Raw genomic sequence first — 14,408 nt, 5'->3', positions numbered from 1 at the left:
CGCACACCTTCACCCGTCCATGAGGCCCTGTCACCGACTCCGTCGAGAAGGCTCGAAGGATCGCTTTGGCAGAAGAGCTTCTGAACGTGAAGACTTGTTCGGTCCGCGGAATCACTTTATCCGAACGTGAGTTACTTATCGCAGAAGGTGATGAGTGAGGTATCCGTATCCCGGAGGCGTAGGAGTCCCTCGGCTCGGTCAGCCTTGGCTGCTTACGTGTACTCCGGCGTTTCCAGGATCCACTTTTCGAAGTAGTCAGAAAGCACGAAAGATATTTTGGCAGAAGAGATCTTTTTTTTTCGAGGAAAATTTCAACGCAGAGGGGGTTCCCCCCCCCTTTTAGCCCCCGAGGGAGGGTCGGGCTTTGCCGAGGCGAGGCCGACCCTTCCTTGATGACTAAACTTTGCGTGGGTGCGAGGTATATGAACGACTTGAAAATATTTTAAGGGTAGAAGCGACGTAGCTGTTGGATGTTCCAAGCGTTGCCGTAGACCTCGCCTTGGCTGTTAGCCAGCTTGTACGTTCCGGGCTTCAGAACCTTGGCGATGACGAACGGTCCCTCCCAGGGGGGCGTGAGCTTGTGCCTCCCTCGGGGGTCTTGTCGCAGCCGAAGCACCAGGTCGCCCACCTGGAGGTCTCGGGGCCGGACCCCTCGGGCGTGGTAGCGTCGCAGGGACTGCTGGTACCGCACCGAGTGTAGTAAGGCCTTGTCCCGAGCCTCTTCCAGCTGGTCCAGCGAGTCTTCTCGGCTGGCTTGGTTGCTTTGATTGCTGTAGGCCCTCGTCCTCGGGGAGCCGTATTCTAGGTCTGTGGGCAAGACGGCCTCGGCCCCGTAGACTAGGAAGAACGGCGTGAAACCCGTGGCTCGGCTCGGCGTGGTCCTCAGGCTCCAGACCACCGAGGGGAGTTCCTTCATCCATCGCTTGCCGAACTTGTTGAGGTCGTTGTAAATCCGAGGCTTGAGCCCTTGTAGAATCATGCCGTTGGCACGCTCTACTTGCCCATTTGACATGGGATGAGCCACGGCGGCCCAGTCCACCCAGATGTGGTGATCCTCGCAGAAGTCCAAGAACTTTCTGCCGGTGAACTGCGTGCCATTGTCGGTGATGATGGAGTTCGGGACCCCGAAGCGATGGATGATGTTGGTGAAGAATGCCACCGCCTGCTCGAACCTGATGCTGTTCAGAGGTCGGACCTCGATCCATTTGGAGAATTTGTCGATGGCGACCAGCAGGTGCGTGTAGCCCTCGGACGCCTTCTGCAAGGGGCCGACGAGGTCTAGACCCCACACAGCAAAGGGCCAGGTGATGGGTATCGTCTGCAGAGCCTGAGCGGGCAGGTGGGTCTGCTTCGCATAGAAATGACACCCTTCGCAGGTGCGGACGATTCTAGTGGCGTCGGCCACCACCGTCGGCCAGTAGAATCCTTGTCGGAAAGCATTCCCGACAAGGGCTCGAGGTGCTGCGTGATGGCCGCAAGCCCCCGAGTGTATCTCCCGCAGGAGTTCCTGACCTTCGGCGACGGAGATGCATCGCTGGAGGATGCCTGAGGGACTGCGGTGGTAGAGATCCTTCTCATCGCCCAGCAAGACGAACGACTTGGCACGCCGTGCCACCCGGCGAGCCTCGGCCCGGTCGAGGGGTAGCTCTCCTTGTTAGAGATATTGCAGGTACGGGGTCTGCCAGTTTCGATCAGGCGTGGCCCCGCTTTGCTCCCCCTCGATGCGCAGCGCCTCACCCTCGGAGGCCGAGGGTACCTCGGGCTGAACTGAAGGCGCCTCGGGCCGAGCTGAGGGTGCCTCGGGCTGTGCCGAGGGTACCTCGGGCTGGGTCGAGGGCGCCTCAGGCTCGGGCGGGTTGTCGATCTTGACGGAGGGTTGATGCAGATCCCGGGAGAAGACGTCCGGGGGAACCGTTGTTCGCCCCGAGGCTATTTTAGCCAGCTCGTCCGCAGTCTCGTTGTAGCGCCGAGCGATGTGGTTGAGCTCGAGCCCGTAGAACTTGTCTTCCAGGCGCCGAACCTCATTGCAGTAGGCCTCCATCTTCGGGTCGTGGCAGTGGGAGTTCTTCATGACTTGGTCGATGACGAGCTGCGAGTCACCGTGGGCGTCGAGGCGCCGGACCCCTAGCTCGATCGCGATCCGCAACCCATTGACCAGAGCCTCATACTCAGCCACATTGTTGGACGCCGGGAAATGGAGGCGTAGCACATAGCGTAGGTGTTTCCCGAGGGGCGAGATGAAGAGTAGGCCCGTGCCGGCTCCCGTCTTCATCAGCGACCCGTCAAAAAACATGGTCCAGAGCTCCGGTTGGATCGGAGCCGTCGGTAGCTGGGTGTCGACCCATTCGGCTACGAAGTCCGCCAAGACCTGGGACTTGATGGCCTTCCGAGGGGCGAACGAGATTGTCTCGCCCATGATTTCCACCGCCCACTTTGCGATCCTGCCTGAGGCCTCTCGGCACTGGATGATCTCCCCCAGGGGGAAGGATGACACCACAGTTACCGGATGAGACTCGAAGTAGTGTCGCAACTTTCGCCGTGTCAGAATCACCGCATACAGCAGCTTCTGAACTTGTGGGTAGCGGATCTTGGTTTCGGACAGTACTTCGCTGACGAAGTAAACTGGCCTCTGAACGGGCAATGCATGCCCCTCTTCTTGCCTCTCGACCACAATCGCGGCGCTAACCACCTGAGTGGTCGCGGCGACGTAGACCAAGAGGGCTTCTCCGGCAGCTGGAGGCACCAAGATAGGCGCCTTTGTGAGGAGCGCCTTCAGGTTCCCGAGAGCTTCCTCGGCCTCAGGGGTCCAAGTGAAGCACTCGGCCTTCCTTAAGAGGCGGTACAGAGGCAGACCTCTTTCGCCGAGGCGTGAGATGAAGCGGCTTAGAGCCGCGAGACATCCCATGACCCTCTGTACGCCTTTTAAGTCCTTGATGGGCCCCATACTGGTGATGGCTGCGATCTTCTCCGGGTTGGCTTCGATGCCCCGCTCGGAGACGATGAACCCCAAGAGCATGCCTCGGGGGACCCCGAAGACACACTTCTCGGGATTGAGCTTGACGCCTTTCGCCTTGAGACATCGGAATGTCACTTCAAGGTCGGAAAGGAGGTCGGAAGCTTTCCTCGTCTTGACTACGATGTCATCGACGTAGGCCTCGACCGTGCGGCCAATGTGTTCACCGAACACATGGTTCATGCACCGCTGGTACGTCGCACCCGCATTCCTCAAGCCGAACGGCATGGTGACATAGCAGTACATGCCGAAGGGCGTGATGAAAGAAGTCGCACCCAGCAGTGGAATCCACGATTTGGTGATATCCTGAGTAGGCATCGAGGAAAGACAGGGTTTCGCACCCAGCAGTGGAATCCACGATTTGATCGATGCGAGGCAGAGGGTAGGGAACCTTCGGACATGCTTTGTTGAGACCAGTGTAGTCTACACACATCCGCCATTTCCCCCCTTTCTTTCTCACAAGCACAGGGTTGGCAAGCCATTCGGGATGGAATACCTCTTTAATGAACCCTGCTGCCATTAGCTTGTGGATCTCCTCGCCTATTACTCTGCGCTTCTCCTCGTCGAATCGGCGCAGAGGCTGCTTGACGGGTCGGGCTCCGGCCCGAATATCCAGCGAGTGCTCGGCGACATCCCTCGGTATGCCGGGCATGTCCGAGGGACTCCACGCGAAGACGTCGGTGTTTGCGCGGAGAAAGTCAACGAGCACTGCTTCCTATTTAGGGTCGAGACCGGAGCCGATCCGGATCTGCTTGGAGGCGTCGCCGCTGGGGTCGAGGGGGACGGCCTTGACCGTCTCCACTGGCTCGAAATTGCCGGCATGACGCTTCACGTCTGGCACCTCTTTGGAGAGGCTTTCCAGGTCGGCGATGAGGGCCTCGGACTCGGCGAGGGCCTCGGCGTACTCCACGCACTCCACGTCGCATTCGAATGCATGCTTGTACGTGGGGCCGACGGTGATGACCCCATTGGGGCCCGACATCTTGAGCTTCAGGTAGGTGTAGTTGGGGACGGCCATAAACTTCGCGTAGCATGGCCTCCCCAGTACCGCATGGTAGGTTCCTCGGAACCCGACCACCTCGAACGTTAGGGTCTCTCTTCGGAAGTTGGAGGGCATTCCGAAGCAGACGGGAAGGTCGAGTCATCCGAGGGGCTGGACGCGCTTCCCGGGAATGATCCCGTGGAAGGGCGCAGCGCCTGCTCGGACGGAGGACAGATCGACGCGCAAGAGCCCGAGGGTCTCGGCGTAGATGATGTTGAGGCTGCTGCCCCCGTCCATAAGGACCTTGGTGAGCCTGACGTCGCCGATGACGGGGTCGACGACGAGCGGGTATTTCCCCGGGCTCGGCACGTGGTCGGGGTGGTCAGCTTGGTCGAAGGTGATGGGCTTGTCGGACCAGTCTAGGTAGACTGGCGCCGCCACCTTCACCGAGCAGACCTCCCGACGCTCTTGCTTGCGATGCCGAGCCGAGGCATTCGCCGCATGCCCACCGTAGATCATGAAGCAATCGCGGACCTCGGGGAACTCTCCTGCTTGGTGATCTTCCTTCTTGTCGTCGTCGCGGGCCCTGCCACCCTCCGCGGGTGGCCCGGCCCTATGGAAGTGGCGCCGAAGCATGATGCACTCCTCAAGGGTGTGCTTGACGGGCCCCTGATGATAGGGGCATGGCTCCTTGAGCATCTTGTCGAAGAGGTTGGCACCTCCGGGGGGCTTCCGAGGGTTCTTGTACTCGGCGGCAGCGACAAGGTCCGCGTCGGCAGCGTCGCGTTTCGCTTGCGACTTCTTCCTGCCTTTCTTCTTGGCGCCGCGCTGAGTAGACGCCTCGGGAGCATCTTCCGATGGGCGGCCCTGGGGCTGCTTGTCCTTTCGGAAGATGGCCTCGACCGCCTCCTGGCCAGAGGCGAACTTGGTGGCGATGTCCATCAGCTCGCTCGCCCTGGTGGGGGTCTTGCGACCCAACTTGCTCACCAGGTCGCGGCAGGTGGTGCCGGCGAGGAACGCGCCGATGACATCCGAGTCGGTGATGTTGGGCAGCTCGGTGCGCTGCTTTGAGAATCGCCGGATGTAGTCCCGGAGGGACTCTCCCGGCTGCTGTCGGCAGCTTCGGAGGTCCCAGGAATTCCCGGGGCGCACGTACGTGCCCTGGAAATTGCCGGTGAAAGCTTGGACTAGGTCATCCCAGTTGGAGATCTGCCCCGGAGGCAGGTGCTCCAACCAGGCGCGAGCGGTGTCGGAGAGGAACAAGGGGAGGTTGCGGATGATGAGGTTGTCGTCGTCCGTTCCACCCAGTTGGCAGGCCAGGCGGTAGTCCGCGAGCCATAGTTCCGGTCTCGTCTCCCCCGAGTACTTTGTGATAGTAGTCGGGGGTCGGAACCAGGTCGGGAATGGTGCCCGTCGGATGGCCCGGCTGAAGGCCTGCGGACCGGGCGGTTCGGGCGAGGGACTCCGATCCTCCCCACTGTCGTAGCGTCCCCCACGCCTGGGGTGATAGCCTCGGCGCACCCTCTCGTCGAGGTGGGCCCGACGGTCGCGATGATGGTGCTCGTTGCCGAGGCGGCCCGGGGCCGCAGGCGCGGTGTTGCGCGTGCGCCCGGTGTAGACTGAGGCTTCCTGCATGAATCGGGAAGTCGCGGCATGGGGTTCCGAGGGGTATCCCTGCCTTCGGGAGGCAGAGCTCTCGGCCCGTCGGACCGCGGCGCCTTCCAGGAGATTCTTGAGCTCCCCCTGGATTCGCCGACCCTCGGTGGTGGATGGCTCCGGCATCGCGCGGAGGAGCATCGCTGCTGCAGCCAGGTTCTGGCCGACCCCACTAGACGCGGGTGGTGGCCTGACTCTGACGTCGTCGGCGACGCGGTGCTGGAGACCCTGGGGCAGATGACGTATTTCTCCGGCCGGGGGTTGGTTCGCCCATGCCTGCCCGACATCCCGGCGGATCGGCTCAAGCGCTCCTGCTCCCTCGTCGAGCCTGGCCTGCACCCCGCGGATTTGCTCGAGCTGTGGGCCGTGACCCCCCGCCGGAACGGGGACCACAGCTAGCTCCCGTGGGATGTCAACGCGGGGCACCGGCCTAGGGGGATCACCGTCCTCCGGCATGCCGAGAAGATTGCCTTCGGAGGGACCCCCTAGATCGACGTGGAAACATTCGCGGCTTGGGCCGCAGTCCTCGTCGTCGAGGCTGCGGCTACCGTCGGAACGGCCGGAGAGGCAGTAGTCACATGCGGTCATAAAGTCCCGCATGGCACTGGGGTTGCCAAGTCCAGAGAAATCCCAACAGATGCTGGGCTCGTCGTCTTCCTCGGACCCAGAGGGCCCGTAGGTCGAGACGTCCGTCAGCCGGTCCCAAGGAGACCGCATGCGAAACCCCAGAGGGTTTGGACTCGCCCCTACGAGAGCGTCCGCCAAAGCGAGATCGCTAGGCGGGTTGAGGCTGAATCCAAATGACGTAGGATGGGAATCGGTCGGTACCTTTTGGTCGACGAGCGGCGATGAAGTCACGTCGAGGACTGACTGCGCTGTCGTCTCAGGTACGAGGGTGACGTCCAGCAAGCTCTCCGCGAGCGCGCTGGCGTCGTCCGCTTGCTCGGGATTGGCGTGTCGCGGGGAGACGGTGCTCGTCTTCGTCTCAAACGCGAGGTCGATGTCCGGTGCGCCCCTCGTTGGGGTGCCGGCGCTGTCGACTCGCTCGACAGCCGACGAGGCGCTGCCTCCTGCTTGGCCTTGATTGCCCCGCCTCCTCCTCCGTCGACGGGGGAGAGGACGGGGTGAGCTCGAATGTTGTTTTCCCACCACGCGGGGAAGACGTCGTCGATTCCGCCGCCGGCGGGCGGGCTATCGGCCGCCATTGTCGTTGTCGCACGGCGGTGGAAGGAGTATCATGTCGTAGCTGCCGTCGAAGGACATGAACTCCAGACTCCCGAAACAGAGCACCATCCCGGGCTGGAGAGGTTGCTGGAGACTGCCGATCTGGAGCTTGACGGGAAGCTGTTCGTCAACACGCAGCAGGCCCCTACCTGGCGCGCCAACTGTCGGCGTTTCGAGACCGGGGGTCCCTTGGGCCGACGAGTGAGTGTCACCGCGTGCCCCAGCCCAGATGGGTCGAGCGCGAGGGCGAGCGCGAAGGGGGGAGAAGCGAGGCGGCCGGAGACCGGCGTGAGAGAGGTGGGAATCCCGCGGCCTTCGTGTTCGTCCCGCGCCCAGGTCGGGTGCGCTTGCAGTAGGGGGTTACAAGCGTCCACGCGGGAGAGGGAAGCGAGCGGCCCCAAGAGAGCGCCTGTCTCGTCCTCGTCCCCGCGCGGCCAACCCTCCCTAAGAGGGCCCTGGTCCTTCCTTTTATAAGCGTAAGGAGAGGATCCAGGCGTACAATGGGAGTGTAGCAGAGTGCTACGTGTCTAGCGGGGGAGAGCTAGCGCCCTAAGTACATGCCGTCGTGGCAGCCAGAGAGATTTTGGCACCTAGCTGGTGTGATGTCGTGGCCGTTGGAGGAGCGATGGAGCCTGGCGGAGGGACAGCTGTCGGAGCGGTTGGGTCCTTGCTGACGTCCTCTTGCTTCCGTAAGGGGGGCTGAGAGCCGCCGTCGTCACAGAGCATGCGGGACGCCATCATTGCCTATCCGGCGGAGCTAGCCAGATGGGACACCGGTCTTGTTCCCTGCGGGCCGAGTCAGCTCGGGGTAGGGTGATGATGGCGCCTCCCGTTGACGTGGCTGGTCTGCGCCCTAGGCTGGGCGAGGTGGAAGCTTCTCCGAAGCTGAGGTCGAGTCTGTCTTCCGTGGCCGAGGCCGAGTCCGAGCCCCTGGTCGGGCGAGGCGGAGGTCGTCGTCTGAGGCCAGGGCGGAGTCCGAGCCCTGGGGTCGGGCGGAGCGGAGTTCGCCGTCTTCCGGGACTTAGCCCGAGTCCGAGCCCTGGGTCGGGCGGAGCGGAGTTTGCCGTCTTCCGGGACTTAGCCCGAATCCGAGCCCTGGGTCGGGCGGAGCGGAGTTCGCCGTCTTCCGGGACTTAGCCCGAATCCGAGCCCTGGGTCGGGCGGAGCGGAGTTCGCCGTCTTCCAGGACTTAGCCCGAGTCCGAGCCCTGGGTCGGGCGGAGCGGAGTTCGCCGTCTTCCGGGACTTAGCCCGAGTCCGAGCCCTGGGTCGGGCGGAGCGGAGTTTCCTGTGGTGCCTTCTGCAGGACCTGACTGCCTGTCAGCCTCACTCTGTCAAGTGGCACTGCAGTCGGCGCGGCGCAGGCGGCGCTGTCCTTCTGTCAGGCCGGTCAGTGGAGCGGCGAAGTGACGGCGGTCACTTCGGCTCTGCCGGGGGGCGCATGCCAGGATAAGGGTGTCAGGCCACCTTTGCATTAAATGCTCCTGCGACTTGGTCGGTCGGTGCGGCGATTTAGTCAGGGTTGCTTCTTAGCGAAGGCAGGGCCTCGGGCGAGCCGGAGATATGTTCGCCGTCGGAGGGGGGGGCCTCGGGCGAGACGGAAATCCTCCGGGGTCGGCTGCCCTTGTCCGAGGCTAGGCTCGGGCGAGGCGTGATCGAGTCGCTCGAATGGACTGATCCCTGGCTTAATCGCACCCATCAGGCCTTAGCAGCTTTATGCTGATGGGGGTTACCAGCTGAGAATTAGGAGTCTTGAGGGTACCCCTAATTATGGTCCCCGACAACGCCCTTCCATCTTCACCGCAACCAGCGGTCAAGAAGGCGAACCGCCGCACAAGGGCCGTGCAAACTGCCCTGCGGTTATGCGCCCTTCCATCTTCTCCGCAACCAGCGGACAAGAAGGCGAACCGCCGCACAAGGAGCGTGCAAACCGCCCTGCGGTTATACGCCCTTTCATCTCCGCCGCAACTAGCGGTCAAGGAGGCGAACCGCCGCACAAGGAGCTTGCAACCGCCCCGTGGTTGTGCGCCCCCTCGGCTTCGACCGATGGTCCAACCTCTGGCATGGGGGCCCAGGCCCACATGTCATGCACCCGGCGCGCCAGTGCAACCACCCTGCGGTTATACGCCCTTCCATCTTCACCGCAACTAGCGGTCAAGAAGGTGAACCACCACACAAGGAGCGTGCAAACCGCCCTGCGGTTATGCGCCCTTCCATCTTCGCCGCAACCAGCGGTGAAGAAGGTGAACCGCCACACAAGGAGCGTGCAACCACCCTGCGGTTATACGCCCTTTCATCTCCACCGCAACTAGCGGTCAAGGAGGCGAACCGCCGCACAAGGAGCGTGCAACCGCCCCGTGGTTGTGCGCCCCCTCAGCTTCGACCGATGGTCCAACCTCTGGCATGGGGGCCCAGGCCCACATGTCATGCACCCGGCGCGCCGGTTTCTGGGTGCAGAAAAGTCACACCGCCGCTCGCGCCAATACCGCGTCTCCTCGAGGCCATCATAGAAGACTGAGAAGATAAATTTTCTAAACCAATGCAGCGACTCGAGGCACCCCACGCATGGCCCAATAAAGACATTAAGTGCGGAGGTCACGGGCAAGTCAGCCGCGGGGACAGGCATGGCAGTCGGCGTGACCATGGGCGGGCCGACAGTAATTGCATCAACGGGCGCGCAGGAGCAACAAGCTAATCGTCAGTCAAACTTTGGCCCCACCTGCAGGCTCGCATCCTCCCCTGAGGCAGGCCCGGGGGCTACTGTCGATACCCTGAATCAGGGGTACCCCTTACTACGGTATGAAGACGCGGTGCCCATACAACGTTCCCTAGCCACGTGGTGAACATCGCTCGACCCCACCACGTGGGCCGCTCAAGGGGCGCCATGTGGCAAAGAAAGATGATACATCCCAGGATGTACCAGTTGAACCGGACCTCCGCGAGGGGCACCGGACCCCTGTACGCACAACTCGGACCCCCGATTACAGCTCGGGACTCCAAAGCAAGCATGCCGAGCCCCTTGGATGGGGTCCAGATCCCCCTGAGTAAGGTCCGGGCCGCTACGAGATCCCGAGATAGGGGAAACCCTGGCGTGAGCAGGGGTCCGGTACTGACACGTGTCCGGGCCTTACTCTGCGCATGCGCTCCCCGCTCAGGCGAAGACCCAATGCGGCCACGTGGCTCGTTGCCCATGACATAAGCCAAGCGGGCGGAGCCTGACGTAAGACCCCTAGACCGCGCGGACTCTGCATTTATTGCGGAAAGGACGCGCCGTCTGACCACCCTACTGATAGGCGATGTGCCCCCTCAACATTTATTGCGTCCTGTCCACTCCGTTGGCAGGCGACGCCAGGGCCACCCCGCAGACGACGCACCTGTCCAGTCTATTGTCGAAACAGTGCGCCCGTGCTGCGCGGCGCACTGTGCTCATAATCCCTTGTACGAGAAGCTTCCCCTGTATGCCGATACTACGCAGATCTCGGATGTCAGGGTGCAAGGAGATTGCTCCAGCAGCAAACATTAGTAGCTTCAAGTACTACATCCGCTAGGTTCCTAGGCCCACATGTCGGGGCTCAGTACCCTTGTACATGGCCCCTTTAGCTATAAAAGGGGAGGCATGCAACGTTACAACATAGGCTTAATTTTTAGGCTCAGACTCTCAACTCTCAAGCTTCCACAACAATCCAACACACGGTGGAGTAGAGTATTACGCTCCGGCGGCCCGAACCACTTTAAATCCTCGCGTGTTCATGTGCTCGATGTTCGCTTAGCAGGACATGCAAAACACTTAAGCCCTTCCTCATCTTATGATTTAGGGTGGGTGCACTACACCATCCGGCCCGAGAATTCCCTCTCCGACACATTGTTAGGCTAACTCCAGCAACGTTGTGAACATGTATCATAATGTTTTACACTGTAGATACACTGTTTATATAAATAAGTTTAAAATAGTGAGTAAAATAAAGAGTGAAATAAAGAGTCTGGTGGAGATATTTTTATGCCATCTCATTTTTTTGGCCGGGTCCATCTCTCGACGTATATAAACTTCTTTGTCTTTTTTTTTCTACCTCATCTGTTCACAGACGCGAACAATCACTAGCCGATCGTATGACTGCACGAAACACGCAATTCATCACTGTAGCTAAACAGCAGGAGAAAGAGAAATCCACACCCCAACTTTGGTCTACCAAAAAAAAACTGTAGAAAACAGTTCGATTTTGTAGCAATTTCTAAATAAATGTTGGGTTCTGAATGATGAAACTGAACCAGAATGAAGAAATGCAGAAGCCGTGAACTGTTTTTAGCTACAAAACTGGACGGCGCGGAGCCCATCAAGCCCCTGCGGCGCCACTATGCGCCCGACACGGCTCCTCGCCGCCGCCTCCTCAACGTTCCGACGGCGCCGCCTTTACACTGCCGCCGCAGTCTCCACCGTGGCACCTTCTTCTGCGGCCCCGCCACCGCAGAGCGCCGTCCAGCCCCTCTCCACCCAATTCGCTAGACCATCCCCCGCCCGTGGCCACGGCGTCGCCGATGACCTCGCTTCCTCCCTCCGCGCACTCCTCGCCTCCTCGCCCACCGTCCAGCACGCCTTCCATCTGCTCCGTTCCGCTGCGCTGGATACGCGCCTCCCGCCGAACGAGCTCGTCGACGCCGTCCTCTCCACCGTGGACGCTGGCTCGCCGGCCGCGGTTACTCTCCTCAGCCACGTCCTCACCTGCCTCTCCCGCGCTGCCAGCGACTGCGCGGCCGCCGCGGCCGCATACTCTCGCATGGTCACGAGGGGCGTTGTCCCGGACGCCAAGTCTCGCACCGACCTGCTAGTCACCACGGCGCGGGGCGCGTCGGCTGCGGATGCGCTAACGCTGTTCGACGAGATGCGGGGCAAGGGATGCTACGCGGATGCGAAGATGTACGACGTCGTGATACGGGCCTGCGTCAGGGGAGGGATGCACTGTGATGCCGTCAGGCTGTTTGATGAAATGGCTGGTGCCGGGGTCAAGCCCGACGAGCGCGTTTATGCCATCACAATCTCAGGTTTGTGCAAGCTACGCGATGCAGATCGGGCACTCCAGGTGTTGGGGAAGATGAGGGAGGCAGGGTTCGAGCCGTGGGAGTTAACGTACAGTTCTGTGGTGGATGTGCTTGTGAAGGTGGGGAGGATGGATGAGGCATTGAGGCTGAAGGATCAGATGCTGCTGGCTACGGGAAAGAAGATGGATGTGGTTCTCGCGACGATGTTGATGCACGGGTATTGCTTGCATGGAGAAGTTGGGAAGGCATTGGATTTGTTTGATGAGGTTGTCAGTGATGGTGTGACACCGACCAATGTGACATATGGGGTGCTAATCAAAGGTTGTGATGCAGAGGGGATGTCAGATGAGACATATAAGCTATGCCGCCAGATGATAGAGCAGGGATTGTTACTGAGCACATATGAGTTCAATTTGGTGATCAAAGGCCTCTTGAGAGACAAACGGTGGAAGGATGCCATTGGCTTACTTGAACTTGTGGTAGATACTGGGGTACCAGATGTCTTCACTTACGGCTGTCTAATTCATTGGCTCTGCAAGCATCAAAAACTCCACGAGGCAGTCAACTTATGGGATAAGATGAAGGAAGCAGGAGTCAAACCTTCTATTGTGACATACCACAGCCTACTGCTGGGGTACTGTGAGAAAGGGCGCATGGATGAAGCACTCAAGTTATACTCTGAGATGCCTGATAAAGGATTCCCGCCTAATGAGGTCACTTACACAACTCTGATGAAAGGGTACATCAAGAAGAAAGCTTTTGACAATGCCTACGCCCTTCTTAATGAAATGCGTCAGAATGGAGTTTCTTGCGGCGATTATACGTATAATATTCTCATAAATGGACTTTACATGGTCAATCGTGTTTGTGAAGTTGATGAAATGTTGAAAAGATTTTTGAGTGAAGGTTTTGTTCCGACCACAATGACATACAATAGTATCATTAATGGATTTGTGAAAGCTGGTATGATGGGCTCTGCATTCGGTATGTATCGGCAGATGCGCAAGAAAGGTATAACTCCCAATATAGTAACATATACCAGTTTTATAGATGGTTATTGTAGGACCAACTGCTGTGATCTTGCAGTGAAGCTGCTCATTTACGTGAGGCGCGATGGCATTCAACCTGACATTGCTGCATACAACGCTTTCATAGATACGTTTTGCAAACAGGGGAATATGTCTCGTGCACTCCATTTTTTGGTTCTTCTGTTGAAAGATGGTTTAACACCAGATGTCACTGTCTACAATAGTTTTGTTACAGGGTACAAGAATTTGAAAATGATGGCAGAAGCTTCAAAGTTCTATTATAGCATGATCAAACAGAGAGTTGTTGCTGATACAGAAATCTATACAACCTTAATTGATGGGTTCTCAAAAGTTGGCAATGTGGCCTTTGCTTTGGAACTGTACTCAGAGATGATGGCCAATCACGTTATTCCTGATGATAAAACTTTCACAGCACTAACCCACGGTCTTTGCCGAAGTGGAGATATTGATGGTGCTAAGAGGTTATTGGATGATATGAGAAGATTAGATGTGTCTCCAAATATTGTTACTTATAACATGCTGATAAATGCATGCGTCCGTGATGGTAAGCTGCAAGAGGCATTCCAACTGCATGATGAGATGCTCAGCAGTGGAGTCGTGCCTGATGATACTACATATGACATACTCCCTCGGACCAATAATAGTTGATTTTCCACCTGCCAGGATTGCTTGCTGCTTGTTCAAGCCTCCAGTCTGACACAGTGTATTACCAACCAGAGGGAATACGAGTTAGCTTGAAACTTTTGGAAGCAAGTCCTGCAGATGCTGAAAATCATGTTTCAATTCTGCCAGTAAAGTATGAAGAACCTTAACATGCGATTCAGCAGATTGAAATTTAGGAAACTTGCACTGTAAATGAAGTGAACTCCTTGTCAGTTATAATTTTTCCTTTTCAATATATCTCTACCCCTTTAAAGCACGACTTTGACACGTCGCGCACTCCCATGGTGCTGGGAACTCCCGCACTTCCCTCAGCCTCCTCTCGCGTGGTGCTCGGAAGTCGGAACCCTCAACCTCCTCCCTCGTCCCTCGGTGTTTGAAATTACTGTGCTTCCCTTAGCCTCCTCCCCTGGTTCTCGAAACTACTAGAGATGGATTTAGATCTTTATTTAAATGTTAATTTTTTTGTCTTCTTTCTTTGATTGTAAACAAGTAACATATATAATTTACTGTGTAAATTTATATTTTTATTTTCAATATTGAATCTATTAATATTTATAAAAAGTCTGTCGCATCTTGATCTCCAACATAGTAAATAGAATCGCCCAGGGCTCAGAGATATGTGCACTAGACACATTGTGCGTGACCGCCGAAGCACACTTTTTTATGAAAATGTCTGTCGCTTCACTTTTAATTTGGACCCCGACCAATTTCTACAAAATCACATGGGGGCTGAGGGCTACGTCCATGACTTAGTAACCAGGTTCCCGGATCGATGGGATCGAGGAACG

At 58.3% G+C, this 14,408-nt stretch overlaps 1 protein-coding gene across 2 annotated transcripts; it reads left to right on the top strand.

Annotated features, from left to right (window-relative positions):
- The first annotated feature begins 11,145 nt into the window (after window positions 1-11,145).
- LOC103651599 (pentatricopeptide repeat-containing protein At3g54980, mitochondrial) lies at window positions 11,146-14,154 on the top strand. Of its 2 annotated transcripts, XM_008677263.4 has the most exons (2): window positions 11,147-12,919; window positions 12,995-14,154. In XM_008677263.4, the coding sequence occupies exons 1-2, from the start codon at window positions 11,227-11,229 to the stop codon at window positions 13,603-13,605; spliced, it is 2,304 nt and encodes a 767-aa protein (XP_008675485.1). In that variant the 5' UTR covers window positions 11,147-11,226; the 3' UTR covers window positions 13,606-14,154. The 2 variants fall into 2 exon arrangements, with proteins under 2 accessions (XP_008675484.1, XP_008675485.1); XM_008677262.3 differs by having other exon boundaries at window positions 11,146-14,154.
- The last annotated feature ends 254 nt before the right edge of the window (window positions 14,155-14,408 follow it).

The sequence above is a fragment of the Zea mays genome, chromosome 3 (genome assembly GCF_902167145.1).
Source record: "Zea mays cultivar B73 chromosome 3, Zm-B73-REFERENCE-NAM-5.0, whole genome shotgun sequence".
In the NCBI taxonomy this organism is placed as follows: Eukaryota; Viridiplantae; Streptophyta; class Magnoliopsida; order Poales; family Poaceae; genus Zea; species Zea mays.
This window is presented reverse-complemented; position numbering and strand designations above follow the sequence as displayed.